This window comes from Microtus oregoni, unplaced genomic scaffold (genome assembly GCF_018167655.1).
Source record: "Microtus oregoni isolate MIOR12 unplaced genomic scaffold, Mior012 000004F_ref0000308, whole genome shotgun sequence".
Classification (NCBI taxonomy): domain Eukaryota; kingdom Metazoa; phylum Chordata; class Mammalia; order Rodentia; family Cricetidae; genus Microtus; species Microtus oregoni.
In genome coordinates this window covers 8,457,237-8,480,094 of record NW_024543063.1, presented here as the reverse complement: position 1 = coordinate 8,480,094, position 22,858 = coordinate 8,457,237, and the positions used below count along the sequence as shown (strand labels likewise).

The following is a 22,858-nucleotide window of genomic DNA, read 5'->3' as shown; positions in this document are numbered from 1 at the left end:
GGCACTTGCTGTGCAAGCCTCAGGAATGAGTTCAAATCCCAGCACTTATGTGAAAAGCCAGGCCTCAGCATCATGGAAGCAGAAGACAGGAGAACTGCTAGGCTTGCTGGCCACTAGTCTAGCTCCAGATTCAATGAGAGACTTTGTCTCAAAGAAATAAAGTGGTCAGTGACAGAACAAAACATTGTCTTATGGCCTATGAGTATAAAAATGTGCACACATACACACACACACACACACACACACACACACACACACACACACCACATACACCTGCACACTGTGAGATCACTTTGTCTCTATTTGAAACTTAGTGTATTGCTTTCAAGGTTGCTGGAACTATTTTATTTAAAACCTATGGGAAGACCAACATGGTGACAGACACTTGTAATCTAAACACTTAGAGACAGAGACAGGAGGATTGTGATGAGTTCAAGAAGAGTTCAAGGCTATATAGCCAATTCCAAGCTGGCTGAGTCTGTGTAGCAAGATTCTGTCTTAAGACAAAACCAACCAAGCAAACAATAACAAAAACCCCAAGCAAAAATTTTAAAAGGCAGGGAGGTGGCACAATAGCACAGCAGTTAAGAAGGGCACTTGCTGCTCTTCTAGAGGACCTGAGTTTGTTTCCCAGCTCTGGGGGGAACCCAGTGCCCCCTGGTGGCCTCCATGGGCTCTGTACTCATGTGTATATACCCACTCAGAGACAGACATATTAACACAGTTAAAAATAAAATTAAATCTTAAAAGCAATACCACAAAAGTTTGTAAGAAGAAATGATGGCCAGTGGTAGTTTTAATCTAAGAGCAGCGTGTATGCATACTTACGTGTAATATGTATGTAAGAGCGTTTTAGGCATGCCGCTCTAGTCTGTTTTCTGTTGCAATAACAGAATACCCAGAATTACACCATCTATGAAGGGTCAAAGTTTATTTAGCTCAGAGTCTGAGAAGTTGTGGGGAATCTAGAGCAGGGCAGCTGCATCTGGTAAGGGTCTCCTGCTACCTACCGTGTATCCTCCATGGTAGACACCTGGAGTTGCCAAGGGTGTATACATGCAAGAGACAAAAGATAAGCGGCACCCTTGCTTGATCACAGCCCACTCTCATGGTGACAGAGTCCAGCTCTGGAGCAAAGGCCATCCTCTCTCAATGACATCTCATTTCCTCAAGGTTCCACCACCTCTCTGTACCTTTGCACTGGGGACCAAAGTTCCTACACACGAGCCTGTGGGCAGCACATTCAAACCACACTACTCCTTTATCTGCAGCTGACTCCTTTATTGTTGTTGTTGTTGTTGTTCTTACTTCATTTTACCATAATGACGTTATAATTTCCTACAAAGAAATTACTAAAAGGTGAAAAATTGGAAACAAAGTTTAAATATTTATAAAATACCTTTTTTGTTGTTGTTTTTGCTTTCTTTCCTCCTTACCCCCTGTAGTGTTGAGGTGAGCAGGCCTGCTTTTCATCCCTCCCAGCTCCCGCATGGTTAGCTTAACACCCGAAATAACAACACACAAATTGCATTCATTTAAACACTGCCTGGCCCATTAGTTCCAGCCTCTTATTGGCTAATTCTCACATCTTGATTAACCCATTTCTAATAATCTGTGTAGCACCACAAGGTGATGGCTTACCGGGAAAGATTCAGCATGTCTGACCTGGTGGCTGGCTCCATGGCGTCTGATCCAGAGAGGAGAGGCATGGCAATTGCCTCACTTCCCTCTTCCTCTCAGCGTTCTGTTCTGTCTACTCCACCCACCTAAGGACTGGCCTATCAAATGGCCAAGGCAGTTTCTTTATTAACCAATGAAATCAACACAAAACAGAAGACCTTCCCACATCAACCCTTTCCTCTCCTTCCTCCCCTTCTGCCTGCATTTCACCATCTATCCCTCCCCCTCCTTCTTAGAAATAGTGAATATTGATTAAGTGTGTGTTCAGGGTGTGCTCTTCTGGTTATAACAAGGTGTTCCAAGACTAACAACCACTTTGTGTTCAGTTACAAGGAGAACATCATGCACCTCTCCAGACTCCACAAGGACCGTCCCATAGAGCCTCTGGACCTGGCTGTGTTCTGGGTGGAGTACGTGATGAGGAACAAGGGGGCGCCACACCTGCGTCCGGCTGCCCATGACCTCACCTGGTACCAGTACCACTCCTTGGATGTGATTGGCTTCCTCCTGGCCATCGTGTTGACAGTCATCTTCATTGTCTTTAAATGTTGTTCCTATGGCTTCCGGAAATGCTTTGGGAAAAAGCAGGGAGTTAAGAAGTCACACAAATCCAAGACCCATTGAGAAGTGGGTAGGAAGTGAAGGGGAGGTATCAGTCCATTCTTCAATCAGTTTGACACTTGAAAACAGAATCAGTGTTAAATTTATTTTGTTTTTATTAGGGAAATAATCAGCCATACATCTCACACTCAGAACATTTTTTTTTAAATAAAACCAATCTAATTGCTGACCACACCCATCAGGGAAGCTATGGACAACACTTGCCATCTGTTTTGGAAAGAATGGCACTCTGTAGTCATTGACAGCCCCACAGTTGTCCCGTCATGTCATCACTGCCCCCACACACACTTCAGCTGATAGATTCCTCACCTGGATCCTCGGACTGCTGTGGCCTCCTCCAGTGCTCGTCATTCCTTGTTGTGCTCATGTATTGTGGGCGACGTGGCCTTTGCAGCTCTGGGGGAGGGGACGATGCTTTGAGACTGTGTTGGAGATGATAATCATTGCTTGTGTGAAGCAGATCTGGAATTGATGAGAGCGAAAGTATATTCTTAGGCAAGTCCAACTTCTGTAGTGTTTCCCAAACCGAGAACTTACTAATAAATTCAGACAAATTGTGTTTATTATTTCTCCACTGGTGTTATACTTATTTTCAAACATCCTCTAATTGTAAAAGTGCTACGTGATAGTGACACCAAACTTGAAAACCAAAGAGATTCACACATGTGTACGTGCACACAAGCGAAGAACCACCTGTAGTTGCAGTGCTCTTTAATACAGTCACAGTTCCGCAGTTAGTGCAGACAAACCACTGTTGCCGTGTTGGGTAGTTTTTGGATTGCATTATGATGTTCCAAGACTGACAATAAAGTTTGTTTTGAATCAGAGGACAGAGCTAGCTACTAACTGACCAAAATTAACCATAGAGGTTCTGGAGGACAGACAGACATAGGGCAGGGCTAAGAGAGGCTCTGTCTCAGCCCCTTTCAGGTGGAGGAATGGAAGAGATGGGAGGTCACTGGTCACTTCACCGCTGCTTCTCTGATCATTCAGGTTCTTACCCTGATATCTGGCTCCTGAGTTTTTAATTGATAAAGAATAATTAGATAAACACATAATTGCTGCCATAGTTTTGATTCTGAATCTTCCAAAGATATATTTGCTGATGGCTTAGTCCTAGGCCTATGGCACCACTGAGAAGTTGTGGAGCCGTTAAGAAGATGATCCTGAGGGAGAAAGTTAGGTTTCTGGGGGTGTTCCTTTGAAGGGGATGTTGGCATGCAGGCCCTTTGCTCTCTCTTTGTTCTCTCCCTATCATGGAACAAGAAGCTTCTGGGACACTCTCCCTGGGTGTTCTCCTATCCTGCACAGGTTCCAAAGCGACATGGTCACATGACCAGGGATGGAAACGTCTATAGCTAGCTCCAAATAAACCTTTTCTCATGGATGCTACATCCTAGATATTTGTTACAGTAATAGAAAGCTCATTAACATGGGTATTGTTTTGACAGATACACACAAAAGATTTCAGGTACACTACATATTCTGCATTGGTCAGTTTTGCAATGGCATAATGAAACACCCAGGTCAAGTAATTTATTAAGAGAAGAGGTTATTTAACTTACAGTCTTAGAGGTTCATAAGTTATCCTTCTTTGGCTCAGTTTGTTGAGGGTAGCAGAAGGTGTCATATCATAGCAGGAGCATATACATGAATAAACCAGGAATTATATTTGGTGTCTGAGTTTCTGTCCTGCCCAGTTCCCATAGAAATTAAATCCCAAAGAAATCACACAGAGGTCTACATTAGTTATAAACTCATTGGCCCATTAGCTCAGGAGGCTTCTTATTAACTCTTATAACTTATATTAGCCTATTATTCTCTGTGTTAGCCACATGGCTCAATACCTTTTTCAGCGAGGCAATCACATCTTGCTTCTTCTGTAGCAGGGTCACAACTGCAGAGGAATGGGCTTCCTCCTTCCCAGAATTCTCCTGTTCTCATTGACTCTCTTCTACTTTCTCTCTGGTTGTCCTGTCTACACTTTCTGCCTGGTTACTGGCCAATCAGTGTTTATTTAAAATATAATTGACAGAATACAGACCATTCTCCTACACCTTATATTTTGAACCAGGAACAGAGGTGGAGTCTGTGATATCACAGTTCTCTTTGAGGAAAATCCCCCAATGGCTTAAGGACTTCCTAATAAGGCCTACTTGCAAAAGCTTCCCCTGCTTCTTAGTAGCAGACATCTTACAGGCATTCAAGATTCAAGTTATATATTCTGACTCTGGTTCCAAGTTCATGTCCACTTCACAATTAAAAAAATGGATTAATGTGCACCCTTAATCTTAAGAGGCAGAGGCAAAGGCAGGCAGATCTCTGAATTCGAGGTCAGCTTGGTCCACAGAGCAAGTTCCAAGAAAATCAGGGCAGAGAAACCTTGTCTGGAAAAAAAATTATAATAATAGATTAGCTTTCTGTCCAAAGACAGTCTCAAAGTCAACTGTTCTAGCACAGGTTGGAAGCCCAAGTCTAAGGCCTCCATAAAACTCAGGATAGTCAGTTGAGAGCCTCAGTAAAAGAGACAACAACAACAACAAAAAAAAAACCCAGAAACTGAAACAAAATAAAAAACCAAACCACATACAGTGGAGGCCAGGCTTCAAGTAAACATCACTTATTCTGAAAAGGAGTCATGGAGAATTAAAAAAAAACAACCATCATCCCTAAAACAAGACAAAGGGAAACATTAAACACCAAAGATCTTTATTATCAGGAGCACAGGGGCATACTGTGGTGGGATGTGGGCCCACAAAGAACATGGCCATTCCCGCTTTTATGGTTTCAGAAGTTGTCTCTGACATATCCACTCTCTCAAACTGTTTTTCACACTTCCTTGATCTTTTTCTTCACATTGTGGTGTAGTAAAGAGGTTGCTTGTTGGTTCCTGGCTACCTGGCTAACTTAGATCCAAAATAATCACACGGAAACTATATTAATTAAATCACTGCTTGGCCCATTAGCTCTAGCTTCTTACTTATATTAATTTAATCCATTTCTATTAATCTGTATATCATCATGTGGCTGTGGCTTACTGGGCAAAGTTCTCAGTCTCTGTCTCTGGCGGCTCCATGGCTTCTCTCTGACTCTGCCCTTCTTCCTCTCAGCATTCAGTCTACTCCATCTTGCCCTGCTATAGGTTCAAAGCAGTTTCTTTATTCATTAATAGTAATCACAACATACAAAGGGACATCCCATATCGCCTCCCCTTTTCTGTTTAAATAAAAAGAAAGGTTTTAACATTAGCATAGTAAAATTACATAAAACAGTTATCAAGCAAGAATTACAGTTACAATATTTATATCTACTTTATCTTTTATCATAACTAAGGAAAGCTATAATAATAACTATCTAGTCTTCAACTCCATCAAAGACTCCAGAAGGATATAAAATATTACCTAAGTAAGCAGGAAGTGCATTATAAGCAACTTTCAAAACTCTAGAATTGACAGAGACATTGGGGCATCCATCTTCAGCTTATTGGCCCATAGTATCCAGCAGAATTTTTCATGAAGAAGGAAATTTCAGTCACTTTCTTCTGTATCCTGCCAAATGTCTAGCAGACTCTTTCATGAAGCAGGAACCCTGAAGATCGTCTTACTTTTAAACAAGTTCAGCAGTCATTTCTCTGTGGGTCCTGAATGTCCAATTCATCAGGCAGTCCAGGCAAGAACAGTTTCTTGACCAAATGGCTAACCAACTCCATAAGGAGCCTCTTCAATGACCATCTTCCTCTTGAAGCTATTTGTGATGCCAGGAGCAGATGTATCTCATTGTCATGAAAAGTTGCAAGTTCTTAAAACATTTTAAATGCTGTATTCTGTAGTATTTGAAAGGTTTGAAGAATGCCTATCCATCTGAAATATATCTCTGTACATCTAGAAAATCTAACATGATTACAAGCTTGACTATTAGAGATGACTATCTATTAGCCTGTATTTCTTAATTATACATTACATTTTTAAATGAGCTACACAATTACAATACCTTAATCAAGAGCAGAAATATACATATAACAAGATTAATCTTAAATTTGTATCAACAAACCAAGGTTCATGCCAATGCAAATCTCTATAGCATATCCCCCTTTAAATGTAAACAAACATTTATAGACAATATTTGGTAATATGGGCATAGTTTTGTCCAAACTTCTTCCTACTGTTTGTTGGGCAAAATAATTTTTGAGGGGTGTTCAAGGAGAACTTTCAGGGGGTCTTGGTCCATCAAACCATATTACTCTGGAATGATTCTACAGGTTCTCATTCTCTGTGGAAACAAAAAAAAAAGAACCTCTTTTCCAAAGCAACATATCTTTAGACCCAAATTCTGAAGTCAAGATACCTTTATAATATACATGCTGGTTTAGCTTAGCAGCCCATACAATGAAATGTCTCTCTGTACTAAGCTCTTTCACAGTCAAAAATTTAAAAGAAAACAAATAATATACATAATCCAGACTCTCTGTGAATTTCCTATCTTTATGTGGCTTATTTTTCTTTACTTCTTTTAATCTATGACTGTCTGTACTGTCTCTTTAAAGGCTTTATCCTTTTTAACCATTTAGTTCTTTTTATTATTCTCTATACTCTTTTTCTTCTCTCTCCCAAGCCTATGTACATTTATCCAACACTGTGACCCATTTAGAGGTCTTTAATGTCCTAATCTGTCCTAGTGTTTATCTGTAATTCTTTACTGTTCTGGAGCACTTCTTAAAATGCTAAGTGCTTCTTAAAAACTTAAACTGTGCCATTACTAGGTATATACAATACTTCCTACTTGCCCTGCCCAGCCCAGCATGGCAGAGCCGCTTGCACATCTGAGCCACACACCGCCCCACTTCCAGGCACACAGCCAGTCTGCATTGCCACCAAGCAAGCTGCAGCATGCTGCTTACAAACCCCATCCAAATGCTCGGTTTCCCAAAAGAATCAGAGTTCGTGCTAGCAGCACGGCCCATGGCTGGGAAGCTGCTGTTTTTGAAACTGCCTGGCTGTTACTGCTGAATCAGTAAGACCTCTCTTAAAGGAGCCATGCCTCTGCTTGCTTTAGCAAATAGAGCCCACCCAAGAAAATGCTGCTACCAAACCATGCTTAACTCTGTTCTTTGTGTCTAGGATTACTTTTTAAGCTTTCTTAGGTTTTTATGTGGATGTAGTTACCCACCTTGGTATGCCAATCTGTAGTAAGAAGGTTTCTTGTTAGTTTCCAGCTGCCCAGCTAGCTTAGACCCTAAATAATTGCACATAAACTTTATTAATTAAACCATTGCTTGGCCTATTTGCTCTAGCTTCTTATTGGCTAGCTCTTATATTAATTTAACCCATTTCTATTAATCAGTATATTGCCACGTGGCTATGGCTTACTGGGTAAAGTTCCCAGTGTCTGTCTCCAGCGGCTCCATGGCTTCTCTCTGACTCTGCCCTTCTTTCTCCCAGCATTCAGTCCAGTCCTTCCTGCCTAGCTCTGCTCCACCCCATCCTGCTATAGGTCCAATGCAGTTTCTTTATTCATCAATGGTAAACACAGCATACAGAGGGAAATCCCACATCAGTGTGGCAGGCTACTGGCACATATAATTTGTGATCCTAGAGAAGCTAAATAAGAAGGTGAACCCAAAGAAAACCATATAATCATCCGCCTGGATATGGGAAGTAGACAAGATTGCCGGGCAAAACCTGGGAACTTGGGGGTGAGGTGGCATGGGGCTAAGGGGAAATGGGGTGAGAAACGTGAGAAGGGGAGAATAAGGGGAGCTTGGGGGAATGGGATGCTTGGGATAAAGGAAGGGTGGACACGGGAGCAGAGAAATATATATCCTAATTAAGGGAGCCATCTTAGGGTTGGCAAGAGACTTGACTCTAGAGGGCTCACAGGTGTCCAGGGAGATGTCCCCAGCTAGTACCTTGAGCAACTGAGGAGAGGGAACCTGAAATGACCCTATCCTATAGCCATACTAATGAATATCTTGCATATCACCTTAGAACCTTCATCTGGCGAAGGATCGAGATAGAGACAGAGACCCAAATTGGAGCACCAGACTGAGCTCTTAAGATCCAAATGAGGACCAGAAGGAGGGAGAACAAGAGCAAGGAAGTCAGGACTACGAGGGGTGCACCCACCCACTGTGACAGTGGAACTGATCTATTGGGAGCTCACCAAGGCCAGCGGGACTGGGACTGAATAAGTACGGGATGAAACTGGACTTTCTTAACCATGGCAGACAATGAAGGCTGATGTGAAGCCAAGGACAGTGGCACTAGGTTTCGATCCTAATACATGAACTGACTTTGTGGGAGCCTAGCCTGTTTGGATGCTCACCTTCCTGGTCCTGGTTATAAGTGGGAGGACCTTGGACTTCCCCCAGGGCAGGGAATCTGGACTGCTCTTTATTCTCAAGAGGGAGGGGAATGGAGTGGGGGAGAGGGGGAGAGGGGGAGGGGAGTGGGTAATGTGTGCGAGGAGGGGGAGGGAAATGGGGAAACGGGGAGGAGGCAGAAAATTTTTTTTCAACAACTAAAAAAAGAAAAAAGAAAAACAACAAATTTTCCCATTAGGCAATCCTAAAAGTCCTTCCAACCTTTGAAGAGTAATTATTTCATTCTTGGTAACAGTTTTCCCTTGACATTATCTTCAAGCTGCTATAAGGAAACACAGGAAGCAGTTAACTGATAAAGATGATATTTATACAACCTATACATTTAGGTTCATTTCTTAGTTCCCAGTTAGTAACCAAAGAAACAAAGGTGGGAAACTTAATGGAGTAGCAACACAAAAGGATGGATTACATGTGAATCTAACATCATTGTCATCATCTGAAAAGAAACAATAATTTTCATTTGGAAAACAAACATAGCCCAACAATTCTTCACTATCCTCATTGTTCTAGTGTCTTCCATGACAATTAATTAAAGGACATTTTGCCTTTAAAAAATATTTTTTATTATGTGTGTGAGTACCAGCATATATGTATGTGCACTGTGTGTATGCAGGTGCCTGTGGAGGCCAGAAGAGGGAATCAGATCCCCTGGTACAGGAGTTCAGCTCGTGAGCTGTCATATGGTGCTGAGAATCAAACCTAGGTCCTCTACAAGAGCATTAAGTGCATTAGCCACTGAGCCATCTCTCCAGCTTGGGCATTTTGCTTCTTGTCATGCTCTGTACACTCACGCTGTGTGTCATCTTTAAAATATGGCCCCTATCTATACCTTCCTGATATTTATGTCCTTCCAGTGTGACTTTGAAACTCTTCCCCTCAAGGTGAGGCATATGTTTGTCCTTGGAGTCCTGACTTGCCTCCGCTGATAAAGGAATTCCTGCTGATTCCAAGTGGTGCCCCCAGAGCCTCTCATTTATTCTCATGCTCTTGGATCCTGCCACATGGCCATGAGAACTGCCTGAGTGAACTCTGCCACATGGTACCTCAATACCTGTATCTTCTCAGCCCACAGCAAGCCCTTAGCATGAGTGACTCCAGTTGCACTTAGAAAGACATGACCCAAATTGTAGACAGCAAATAATTTGTTGTTTGAGGCATTGCATTTTGAGAAGGTTTATTTTAAACCAATTGCTGACACATTTACTTCTGGTTCTAATTCATTAATCATTTGTGTATTGAATCTGAAAAACCTAGAAAGTAAAACCAGGTACTCCTGTATCCAAAATGGGCAATAGAAAAAAAAATATGCATAGCTCAACCTAGTGGCATGTAGTCACCATACATGGAAGTTTTTGACCCAAAACATATGACTTGATAGATCACTATTTAACAGGGCCCCAGACCTTAGTAGGCAACAGACCTTAGCACAACTGACTGGATGGAAGTACCATCCAGGCTGTAAAACTAAACACATGCACACCACCACCTGCCAAAACTAAAAGAAAGGCCTAATCCATCAAAGTCCACAATTCTGGGAAAGTCTCACAATGTACTAACCTTTCTTTTTGGTTTCTATAGTTCTGCTTTTGGCCAGTTGTTCTTGCTAACTGTAATATGTTAACCCAGGACATGGTTTTTATGCTTAAAAGCTCACCCTGAGAAAGGTTCAAGGGCTATTCTGGAATCTTGAGCAACCAGTTTAGTCACCAGCTGACTAATAAACACTTGACTTAATCCCATGTATGAACAGTCTTCTCTAGTGAATATACCAAATTTCCGGAGGCCCCAGCGAGATCCCAGAGAACAGACCTCAAGATCCTGGGTATTAGAGGGTGCTCAACCTGGATATTCCAGGTCCCCAGGACTACCTAATTGCTGCTTAATGCTTCAGAGGGGTCTAACACCTCCATCCAAGAAGAAAACATATTAGAAAATTGCCTAGTCTGTCACCTCAGTAGGTAAGTCTGGTTAAGGTGCCTTCTATTTGGACATATAGGAGGGATCAGGCACAGCTACTGATCCAGTGTCCAGAATCCATGTGAGATGCCAATGGATCCTTCTGTCCAGGTGTATGACTGTGTGGTGGCCACCCCTGGTTGTCTTTACTGTGTCTCTGTATGTCTTTCTATAGGTTTCTGTCAGTTCTGTTTTCCTGTATTGACCAGTGATTTTCTTTGGTGTGAGAAACCCCTGGCTTAAGACCTGTGCCCCATCCCATTGGGGACCAGAATCCTTATGACTCTGCCAGATCACCCAGAGAAACAAAAAAGAAAAAAAGAAAGAAAGAAAGAAAAATAGAGAGAAACAAATAGACTAACAAACAACAACAACAACAACAAAAGAAAAACCCTCCACCTGTCCCACTCCAGGAGCAGCAGTGCTTGCTTGTTTTGTTGATTGACTCCTGCTCACATCAGGGCTGGTCCCTGTGTAGAGGTGGGGAGGGGCTGGGCCTCTCATCCAGAGCTCCAACCTCCTCTCCCCTGCTCCTCTATCTAAGCAAAAGCACACAGCAGGAGTGGGAAATCACTCCCTGGGTGAGCATTCCCTCTGCTCTCTGCCTGCTCTCAGCAGCCCCAGGGAAGGGGAAAAGTTTCCCTAGGCTGAGCCCAAAGGAAAAGAGAACATTCTATTCCTTTCTCTTTCATAATTTAAGTCTCATTTTCAGCCAGTGATTCTCTGAAGAAAAACAAACAAACAAACAAAACAAAAACAAGCAAACAAACAAACAAAAAAAACCACCTCTGGATTATGCAGGGGGATTGCTGTTAGAGGACCAGCTTGGACAGAACAAATTTTCCTTTCTGTTCAAGGAGATTTTAAACAATTTCACTAGGTATTTTTTAGAAAGGTTAAACACAACGGCTAAAAACATTTCTTTTGCCATCCATTTGGCCCAAGATATTAGAAAAAAGAGGCATAAAAGTTTAAAAAACTTAAAGGTAAAGCAGGTTCCAGTTGCTTGAGGTAGCTTGAACGGTGTTTAGCAGCACAGAACTGATAGGAACAAGACCTTTTGTATAAACTAAAAGCCACCATCCCCTTCTGTAATGATGAGACACAGTTAGATTTACAGATACCCAGCAAAATCTTGGTGTTTTGTCCTCTGTGAGGAGAAACCAATACCCGCACCCCCAGGACTGGCCCATGCCAAGCTCCTATAATTGTTCAACTAACTAGTTCAATTACTTCTGTCAAATAAACAATACCCATGACCCTGGAAGCAAAAGGGGAAATTGTAGTACATATTGCCTTGCTTGAAGAGACAGGCATCTGGTGCCCTGCCAGCCACCCTGAGATATACCTCTTCTGTCTGGAAAAGAATCTGTTATCCCCGGTCCTCATGATTCTTCCAAAGAAGCAGGTGTACACTGTCTTGGACCCGAAAGATGTGTTTTTCAGCCTCCCATTGGCAGAGGTGAGTTGACCCATCTTTGCTTTTAAATGGACAGAGCCAGTGGGATGTTCTAGCAGGCAACATACCTGGACCAGGTTGCCCCCCAGGATTTAAAGACACTAAATGCAGACTTCCTTCCCTTCTGTCAGAGGCTTCAGGGAAAAACAGATTATAAAGGGGCCACAGAGAGACTTCTGCAGGAGGTACAGATCTTGGGCTACAAAATGTCGGCTAAGAAAGCCCAACTTTGTAGAAGGCTACCTATCTCGGCTGCCAGCTGAAGGGGGGCAACAGCAGACTGTCTCAGAGTAGGATTGCTGCCATCCTTCAGATCCCAACTGCGAAGGCTAAGAGACAGATTCGAGAGTTCCTAGGTGCAGCTGGATATTGCTGCCTCTGGATACCAGAGTTTGTAAAAACAACAGTGTCTTTATGCACCAGCAAAAAGGAGGACTCGGATCCCCTAGTCTGGATTGAGACTAAACAAAAGGCATTTGAAGCTTTAAAAACATCCCTGACTTCTACTCCAGTCCTAGAATTTCCAGACAAGGGGAGTTTTAACCAAAACTTTGGGGCCATGAAAATGCCCTATGATGACCGGACTCTGTCCTGGCTGGTTTTGTGCATCAACTTGGCACTCGCTAGAGTCATCAGAACCAAAGGAGCCTCAGTTGAGGAAATGCCTCCATGAGATCTGGCTGTAAGCTTTTTTTCAATTAGTGTTCAAAGGAGTAGGGTCTAGCCCATGGTGGGTGGTGCCATCCCTGGGCTGGTGGTCCTGGGTCCTATAAAAACGCAGGCTGAGCAAGTCATGGAGAACGAGCCAGGCCAGTAACCAGATGGCCTTTGCCTCAGCTTCTGCCTCCAGGATTTGGCCCTGTTTGAGCTCCTGTCCTGACTTCCTTTAATAATGAACAACAATATGGAAGTGTAAGCCAAATAAACCCTTTTCTCCCCAACTGGCTTTATGGTCATGGTATTTCGTTGCAGCAACAGAAACCCTAACTAAGACAGACCCTGTAGGCACAGGACGGCCAACCTGTCTAAGAGCTATGATGGTAGCTGATGGTTTAATAAACCCTCTGGCCTAATGACGCAGGTGCTCATCCATGACTATTAGGAGATGAAAGATGAAACCAGGTACATAAGAGCTGCATTCAGTACTTTAACCGAAATGATTTGGGCCCAAACCAGGTACCTCGGCCCAGAGAGCATAACTGATTCATCTGACCCAGGTTCTCACGTGCGATAGTTGGAATGCAGCTGTCCCACATAAGCTCATAGAGCATGGCACTATTAGGAGGTGTGGCTTTGTTAGAGGATGGGTATCATGGTGGGGGTGGGCTTTGAAGTCTCATATATGCTCAAGCCACACCAAGTTTTCAGACAACTTTCTGCTGCCTGCAGGTCAAGATGTAAGAACTCTCAGCTCCTTCTCTAGCACCACGTCTGCCTGCACGTCACCATGCCCCACCATGATGATAATGGACTAAACCTCTGAACTATAAGCAAGCCACCCCAAATAAATGGTTTTCTTTATAAGAGTTTCCGTGGTCATAGTATCTCTTCACAGCAATGGAAACCCTAAGAGAGTTGAGGGGAAAGGAAAGTCCAACACCATATACACAAACCACCAGCCAGCATACTTTTAGTACTGGGCATGTCCACAATTATAGAGCAAGAGGGCTTTTTACCTCTGGAAAAAAAGGACATTAAAAAGCCTTGGCCCTCCTGGAGGCTATTAAACTTCCCATACATGTTGCTGGCCTCCACTGCTGGGCTGCTGACCTGGCCTTTGATAAATGGCTCTGATGGAGGAAGGTCATTGGCTAATAAAGGCACTGCCCTGGCCCATTTTATTGGTTAGAGGATAGGTGGGAGGAGTAAACAGAACAAAATGCTGGGAGGAAGAGGAAGTGAGCTCAGAGACTTGACAGCTCCTCCTCACGGGAGCAGACGCCTCAGAGAGATGCCATGCTCCTGGCTCCTGGGCAGATGCACGCTATGAAGCTCCGACCCAGGATGGACTAGGCTAGAATCTTCCCGGTAAGACCGGTTCTCACAGATTATTAGAGATGGGTTGATTGGGATAACAGGATTAGCCAGTAAGGGCTAGGGCTAAAGGGCCAAGCAGTGATTAAAAGAATACAGTGTCTGTGTAATTATTTTGGGCATAAGCTAGCCTGGCAGGCGGCCGGGGGTGCTGAGAACGTAGCCCTGCCGCCCCTATTACTACATGGCTCTAAGGCCAGTGGGCCATGTTGACATTCTGATGACATGTGTCCTGGTACTGACTGAGAGTCCATTGGAAAGAGGAAACAAACAGCTCAAATCCATAGGTTAATGGAGGACCCCAGAGAGAAAGATCATTCTCCCAGAAGCAACTGGCAGGAATGTTGGTAACCGACCTTCACCAGGCTACTCAGCTGGGGTCCACAAAACTTTCTGAGTTGCTCAGACCAAGGTATGTTAGACCTACACATGGGACAGCCTAACATGGGATGTCTCAGCCAGATGCCAGGTTTGTGCTCAAGTGAATCCAAAACAGGAAGGGGTCCAAACGAGAGAACAACACCCCAGTGAACTCTGAGAAAAACTGACTTCACCAAGATCCAGCCCACTTGGGGAGGGTCCAGGTGGGTAAAAGTATTCCCCACCTGAACTAAAACCGCTCAAACAGTGGTTACAAAGCTCCTCCAGGAACTGGCTCCCTGATGAATCCTCCCCTTAGCAATGGGGTCCAACAATGGCTGGTTTTCGTAGTCATAACCTCTCAGTTAATAGCCAAAGCTTTAAACATAGATTAAAAATTTCATTGTGCCTATAGACCCCAGAGTTCTGGCCAGGTAAAAAGGATAAACAGGATATATATGTATATATCTTTAACAAAACTCTATTAGACTCTACCAAAGGATAGATAGGCCTTGTTTGCTTTGCTCCAGCCCACTGTACCCCATATAGGGAGGGATGAGATTATATTTAGAAGACATCCTCCACTACTCCCCAGGCTGAGATGAATAGTGGGCAGAACTCTCTCACCATTTATTTCTCGGGTCCCCACAGGCTCTCCAGTCTTCCACAAAGGCGATTCTACTGGACTATTCCAGAGACCCAGCTGACCTCCGGGTCCACCAGCAGCTTCCCCCTTGTTCCAGTTCAGTGACCCTGTCTGCGTCAGGCAAGGAGCCAAAGGGGCACCGAAACCAACTTGGAAAGAACTCTACACGGTCATTCTCTCCACTCCTAAGGCAGCAAAAATTGCTGGCATTACACCATGGATCCACCTCACCCAGGTCAAGAAAGAGAAAGCCACAGATGCTGCTGCCAAATGGGATGTTTCCAGACTGTTAACCCATTGACATGAAGGCTTCCTTGGGCCCCAGCCCCTTCCACTCCCTCCCCTCTACCTTTTCCTCCTGAGACTTGGTTTTGGTATGAATACAGGGTTATGGTCCAACTCCCACGGCCCTCAGGCCCGGACCTGGGAACCGAGGGAGATAAATACAGGAAAGGTGTGACTACAGACCAGCAACCCATCTTGATCTTTACTTACTGATACCTACTTTAAGTGTCTGGTTATATGGAGAAAAGAAAAGATAGGAGAATTTATCTTTTGAGATAGGAACACAGAGTTTACAATTCTCTACCTGCCCTGTGACTGGGCCCCCTGGTTGCCAGAAAACAACTGAGTTTCCATTGCAAGAATTGGCATTATGGCCGGGTGGTGGTGGCGCATGCCTGTAATCCCAGCACTCTCGAGGCAAAGACAGGTGGATCTCAATGAGTTTGAGGCCAGCCTGGTCTACAAGGTGAGTTCCAGGACAGCCAGAACTGTTATATAAAGAAACCCTGTCCCAAAAAACAAACAAACTAACTAACAAAAGAATACTATGTATGGCTTTGGGGAAAAAAATCTGTTGTTTCTATGTTAAATGATCAGAAGTCATTGGAGAAAATCTTGCCATGGTTGGGGAAATAATTGGTATCAGTCTCTTGGTCCCTCTTGGATAACTACTCTGTTATCAGCTCTAGCTGGGCCTTTAATTCTTATTCAGATTGGATTAACAGTGAAGCCCTGCATCTTAAACTAAAACAGGATGAGTCCATGACTTGACTCATTCCTTAAGACCAGTGGGAAATGTAACAGGACCACAGACCATCTTAGGTCCAGACCTTAGCACAGTTGACTTGATTGAAGTACCATTCAGGCTGGTCGACTTGGCATATACACAGCACAACCTGCCAAAACTAAAACAAAGGCCTAATCCATCAATGTCCATAGTTCTGGGAAGGTCTCAAAATGTACTAAACTTGGTCTTTCGCTTTGATGGTTCCACTTCCGGCTAACTGTTCTTGTTTACTGAAGTATATCAATCCACAACATGGTTTTTGTGCTTCCCTGGGATCCTAAACACCCAGTGTGGTACTGGCTTAATCCCATATCCCATATCGGATCAGCCTTCTCCGGTTCATACTCCACCACAACGGGAGGTGACGAGAAGGGTAACGAAGAATTGTCTTGTTTGTGTTTGTGTTGACTAACATGTCTTCAAAGACCAGAATGAGGGACAGTGTAGGGATTCTATGTGAAAGATGTGTTTGATGAATCATTCTAATGTTTCATGTGCGTGGATACATGTGTGACTGGATGTACACACCTTTGCACATGTGTGAGCAGGCCAGAAGAGGACACTGGATGTCCTGCTCTGTCACTTTTTACCTTATTTCCTTGAGACAGGGACTCTCACTGAACCTGTTCGAGCTAGGCTGGCCAGCCACCAAACTCCCAAGAGCGACCATCTCCCACTACTGAAGTTACAAACACACACACAGTTATGCCTGGCTTTTTATGGGTGCTGGGCCCTTATTCTTATACAGTAAGCACTTCTACTCACTGAGCATCTCTCCAGCCTGGAATTCATTTTTAATCCCTTAAACCACATGGAGTAGAGTTGGGATGTATGAGGAGTCAGGTGTTCCCTGGTGTGAGAAGTTAGCAAGGAGAGGTTCAAGAACTCTCTACTGGTTTGCTTCCTAATGTTACGATAAACATCACGGACAAAAGCCGCTTGGGACGAGAAGAGTTTATTTGGCTTACACATGTTGATCACAGTCAGTTAAGGGAAGCCAAGGTAGGAGCCCAGAGGCAGGAGCTAAAGCAGAGGCCATGGAGGAATGCTGCTTCCTGGCTTGCTCACATGGCTTTCTCAGTCTGTTTTTTTCATATAACCCAGGACCACTTTTCTAGGGGTAGCATTGCCCACAGTGGGCTAGGCCCTCTAACATAATCATTTATCAAGAAATTTCCCCAGCAATGGGGACATGGCTTAAATATTAAGGGCACCGACTACTCTTGCAGAGGAGTTGGGTTCAATTCTCAGCACCTACACGGTAGCTCACAGTCATCTATAACTCTATAACTCTAGTTCCAAGTGATTCAGTGCCCTCCAGGCTCTCATATGTTGCATAGATTTAATATTCAGGCAAAACATCCATACACATAAATATTTTTTAAAGATTAAAAAGAAAGATAATTTCCCACAGACAAGCTTAAGTATTTCCTCAACTGAGGTTCCCATTTTCCAGATGACCCTAGCCTATGTCAGACTGACAAAAAACAGAACAGAACAGAACAACAACATAACCATATAACTAGTACAAACTTCCACTTGGCAAGATGGGCAGACTCAAGTTGGAATTGTAATGAAGGAACCTTGGGTCAATATGACTTTGCATCTTATTCTATTGACCTGAAATGTGTGAATTCTCTTCACTGTACAAACCACTGATCTTGACAAACTCTCTTAGCTACAGGTAACAGGGAGATATTTTGAGGTCTGCTAGTTTTAGGGAAGAATACCTATTCTTCTAGGTCTTTGGAGTTCCTTATCTTCTGAGATTCCCCCAGTGAGAACACATTTCTTCACCTGGTCTGTGGTCCAGTCACGAGAACACACCTTCTCACATGGTCTGTGGTCCAGTCATGAGAACATACATCCTCATGCGGTCTGTGGTCCAGTGATGAGAACATACCCCCTCACGTGGTCTGTGGTCCATTCATGAGAACATACCTCCTTGCCTGGGTCTGTGGTCCAGTCATGAGAACACACCTTCTAACATGGTCTGTGGTCCAGTCATGAGAACATACCTCCTTGCCTGGTCTGTGGTCCAGTCATAAGAACACAACTCCTCACCTGGCCTGTGTTCCAGCTCTGAGAACAACACCTGCTCACCTAGCCTTGACCAGTCCTACTAATGAAAAAAGGAGTTTTTTCCCTCAGTCACACCTTTTCTCTCCCTTCCAGCTGCCCTGACTGCACCTTTCTATATGGGCTCCATCCCTTTGGTACTCAGTTAAAACCCCCACTAACGATTCCCCTTTCCCAAACAGGCCACCATACATCAGTGCACACCTCTGGGTACAGAAATATTTAATGGCAAGTTGACGTGGAGCTTTGATTTCAGGACAGTGTCCCCAAAGCTCTGGTTGGCAGGGCCCCAGGGAGGCAGTTGGACCTCAAAGTTCCAAGGGTCTGGGATCTAACGGTGATGGTTCTAAAGAAACTTCCTGTCCTGCCACGAGTCCTGTTCCTCATGAGGATTACCATGGAGGAGCCTAACACTCTGCAATGGGCAGCTGGTCATATTTTCATTGGTGCATATTAGACAAAGAGCGGTAATCTTCCTCAGCCAACATTTTTGTTCTACCCAGAAGAGGACTTCGAGACAAGGCCAGTTTTTAGGTCCTGGGAATCCTCTAAGAGCTATTCTGGGGTGAAGGTTGAGGAACTGGAGCCCAAGGATGGAGGATATGAGAACTTTTGGCCTTCATTTTGAACATCTGTGTTGTCTTGTCACTCGTTAAAAAATTGTGGGTGTTGAACAGCCCTTGAAGTTAGTGAGCAGACTGAGTTCTGTAGCCCCAATTTCTAATATCTAGAGAAGGGGGAGGGTCCCTTCTTTTCCAAGTATATTAATTGATTTATTGCTGTGTGATGAAGTATAACCCACTTAATGGATTGAAAGAGTACCCACAAATATCTCAGCTTCCATGTGGTCAGGAATCTGGGTGGGACTTGCCTAGGTCCACTGCTCATGCTCTTAGAGGTTACAGCCAAGCTGTTGGCAAGGCTGCTTTCCTTTCTGGAGTATAAGGGCCTCTTCCCAGTGCATGGGATCATTGTCAGAATTCAGTTCCTCTAGTTGCAGGACTGGTAACCCCAGTTTCATCCTATAGGCAGCATGTATCTCAGCTCTTGCTTTTCAGTGATGACAGAGTATCTTTTCCTAATCTGTGAAGGGTCCCATGCAAATAATGTGACCCTGGAGGTCAAGTCCCATCACTTTTGCTAACAATGCAACCAATTCGGGGGGGGGGGAGTCCTAAAAACATTGCATCTAATATAACCCAGTCAAGATGGCATATCCTGTTCTCTTTGCTTTATTACGCTGGTTTAAATGGAGCCACAGGTGCTGCCCACATTGAAGGGAGAATTTCATAAAAGCCTGTGAACTCCTGGGAGGTGATCTAAGGGAGAATCGCTATGCTGGGTATGTATTTATCTCATCCATCCTGAAGGAGCTTGAGGAGACATGGAAGAAGCAGCCACTGAGCTGAATGAAGATGTGTTGGAGGAAGCAGAGCATCTTCTTGAACCTCTGGAGCCAGAGGATGATGGTAAGGAAATCAATAACATCACCCCACCATGTCCCTGGTCCCTTTTGGCCACTCAACACTGCACCTCCACCATCTTTGTATCAGGTACATTCTTCCAAGTCACCAACCTCCTGAACATCATGGACAGTGAATCAGCAAAGACAGACACCACAGAGCCAGGCCTGGACATGCGCAAGACCCTGGCTTCAGTCATAATCACAGAGAAGGCTACCACTGATCCCTGTATGGTGATGAATGCTCTCATCCGCTGCCTGCAGGTGCCAGAGGTAAGGACACCCTCCCCTTCACATCTCTCCATAGATCAGATGGCTTTAGATGCCTGGGAGCCCACCTACCCTTCAGTATACCTTTTTTGACAACCATGGACACAGTGTTAGGGGCCAATAAGCAGAGATGGTTGGCAAAAGAGGTACTCATTCCTCAGGGCCAGTTGGGGTTAGGGATTTCATGTTTGGGAGGCATCTCTGTGTCTGGTGTGGCTGGGAACACCTGTCTCTGGATTAGCTGGTGTTGTGGCCTGTTGAGGTTTCATGACAGAGGACCATAATCTGTGAGGCTGAAACACCAGAAATGGATTTCCTCTCAGTTCTGCATCCTAGAAGGTGTAGCCAAGGTGCCCTCAGATCAGGCTTCTGCTGAGGCTCTTCCTGGCTTGCTGACTGCTGTCTGACACTATCTTCATGGTTTTTCTTCTATGGAGAGCAGGGCGGGGGGCGGGGAGTGAGGAGCATCAGTTTCTCCAAACAGACCCAGTCCATTTGGGTTAGGGCCCCACCCTTCTGATCTCATTAAGTCCCAATTGCCTCCCAAAAACCCCTCTCCAAAGGCCATTTAACTTAGGGGTATTGTATTAACATTTAGATTTTGAGGGAATTCAAGTCAGTCTATAACAGGTTTCATTTTCTACTTCAAAAGGCATGTACCCAGGCAGCTGGCGATTATCTCTAGGTGCTGGCTACTGCTGGGAGGGGCAGGCTCTATAGTATTAGTCATCCCCAGACCTTAGAACATCAGGCAGCACAAGAAAGAAAACCTAATGATTTGCCAGCTTTTTCAAGCTCTTTATGTATAAAGTGCAAATTGGATATGGTGCATAAACATTGTACCTTGGTTTTCAAAGGTTCATGGACCAGGGACAATTAGGAAAATGTCTCTAAAGGCTACTGAAGGGGCAATGATAATTATAAAGTCAAGGACTTGGTCTAGAGCCATGAAACACTTACTGAGCAGTGACCAGGGTCTGACTGTTTCTCTATGTCCAGAGTTCAACGTCTATACTTATAAAGCTGCTTGTAAAATCATCTTAAGAGCAGCTTGTCGTCCCTGAGTGAATAGGAGCCATCAAGCTGGCAAGACAGCTCAGGCAGCAAAGTGTTTGCCTTGCAAACACAAGGGCCTAAGTTTAATCCTCAGAACCCACATAAAAAAGCTGGGCATGGTGGTGTGCCTTTATAATCCCAGCAATCAGGAGGCAGAGACAGGAAGAGCTCTGGGTCTGGGTGGAGGAGCCAGTCTAGCCTACCTGGCAAACTCTATTTCAGTGAGAGACACTGTTTAAAAAAGTGAGGTGAACAGCATTTGGGGAATAACACCTAAGGCTGTCTGTCTTCTGGCCTCCATATCTGTGCACACACATAAGCCCACATGCATGCATGCTCTGCCCCTACATACACACAATAAGAGTCATTCTCAAATTTAGCTAGCCAAATATGGTCTTGGGCACACAAGCCATCTGTCCGACCCCATCCTAAATCAGGTCTCCTTATCTGGTGCCAAATGCTGCCCACAGAGAAACTGTAGGAGAGCGAGAAATAGGTTTTTCTGTCTTGAGTCCTTGGCCAGGACAAAGGGTAGAGGGAGCCCGCCTCTTGGTCGCTCAAGCCTGACAGCATCTGGTATGTGAAGAACATTGTGTGTTGACCATATGACACCTGCCTGGCTGAATATTGACTGAGACAAGAGAAATAATTTGCAGGTCCTGGGGACAGCGAGTGTTAGATGAGTGGGTAGAACTGGAGATGGAGGAGTGGGGGTCTGAGACATGATGGCTGGAGAGTGGGAGTCCCCTTTCCCTAGGTAGCCGGAAGAAGGGAGGAGAGACTGGGAGGGGAGGGGACTGGTGGTGCTGGGTGGAAGGCACCGCCCCTACCGCCGCCCGTCATGTTTGTTCCCAGATTTCTACCCAGCGCAAGGTGAACGTCTACAACATCCTGCAGGAGATCATCCAGCAGGAAGGGGAGATGGAGGAGCGCTGCATACAAAGGCTGGTGGCCATCGCCTCCAAGCAGATGAGGGATATCACAGAGGTAGTGGGGCCTGCATTCTACAGGACCTTCCTTTCGCAGGCCCAGGAGCGGGACTGCGGCTAAGCCTGGCCCAGGCTGTCTCATGGGACTGAGGCAGTCTGAGCCTAACGGAGCCAGGAGGGTGGTAGTGGTGTCTTTCTTGTCCCCTTGCAGGTGAAGGATTTCGAGACAGCAGAGGTGGCCAGTGAGACTCTGGTGGCTTTGTCCCGGAACCACTTCAGCTTGGTCATGTATGAACTGCAGCATCATCTCAAGCCCCTCAACCTCACTGATGAGTTTGTCATTGTCACCTTGGCCAAGCTGGCCAACGGCAATGGTAAGGATCTGAGATCTCTACCCCAGTTCCTGGCCTGTTCGGGTTGGCCTAGGGCCCTTTCTTGCTCTCCGCTCCTCAGTTTATCTCTGTTTCTGGATCTGCCCTTTCTGTGTCTCTTTCTCCATGACTCCACTCTCTGCCTAGTTCTCACCTCAAGATTCCCTTTCTGTGCCTCTCATTGCCTTTTTCCTTGTTCTCTCACTCCCTTCTCCTCCCTTCCCCTTTATGTCTACACACACACTCTTCTCTGTCTTTCCATCTCTCTTTCTTGGTATTTCTCTCCATCTTGCCACCTATAAAAACACGCTGAGCTCTTGGCCCAGGTGCTGGGTCCCAGAGATGAGGAAACCACGTGTGCTTCCTGTGTGACCAAGGAAGCCAGAAAACAAACGTTTATGAGATGACAGCTATGACGAGGACAGCCAAGTTGACCGGTTGGGACCAGCAGAGAGGAGGGCTCTTAGTAAGATAGCCATTGTCT

The 22,858-nt window shown here is 44.7% G+C and overlaps 2 protein-coding genes across 9 annotated transcripts in view; both read left to right on the top strand.

Moving 5' to 3' along the window:
• The window catches only part of LOC121447552 (UDP-glucuronosyltransferase 1-6), a 135,731-nt gene extending 132,867 nt beyond the window's left edge, over nucleotides 1–2,864 (top strand). For all 8 annotated transcript variants that reach the window (XM_041650863.1, XM_041650859.1, XM_041650861.1 and 5 more), the window contains one exon: nucleotides 2,007–2,864. In XM_041650863.1, coding sequence (XP_041506797.1) covers nucleotides 2,007–2,304 — 298 coding nt within the window. In that variant the 3' untranslated portion in view covers nucleotides 2,305–2,864. The remainder of the gene's footprint in view (nucleotides 1–2,006) is intronic.
• Nucleotides 2,865–19,670: 16,806 nt separating this feature from the next.
• Mroh2a (maestro heat like repeat family member 2A) overlaps nucleotides 19,671–22,858 on the top strand; it is a 38,878-nt gene continuing 35,690 nt past the window's right edge. Inside the window, exons 1-4 of the mRNA XM_041650922.1 lie at nucleotides 19,671–19,755; nucleotides 19,840–20,021; nucleotides 21,930–22,061; nucleotides 22,215–22,377. Coding sequence (XP_041506856.1) covers nucleotides 19,671–19,755; nucleotides 19,840–20,021; nucleotides 21,930–22,061; nucleotides 22,215–22,377 — 562 coding nt within the window. The remainder of the gene's footprint in view (nucleotides 19,756–19,839; nucleotides 20,022–21,929; nucleotides 22,062–22,214; nucleotides 22,378–22,858) is intronic.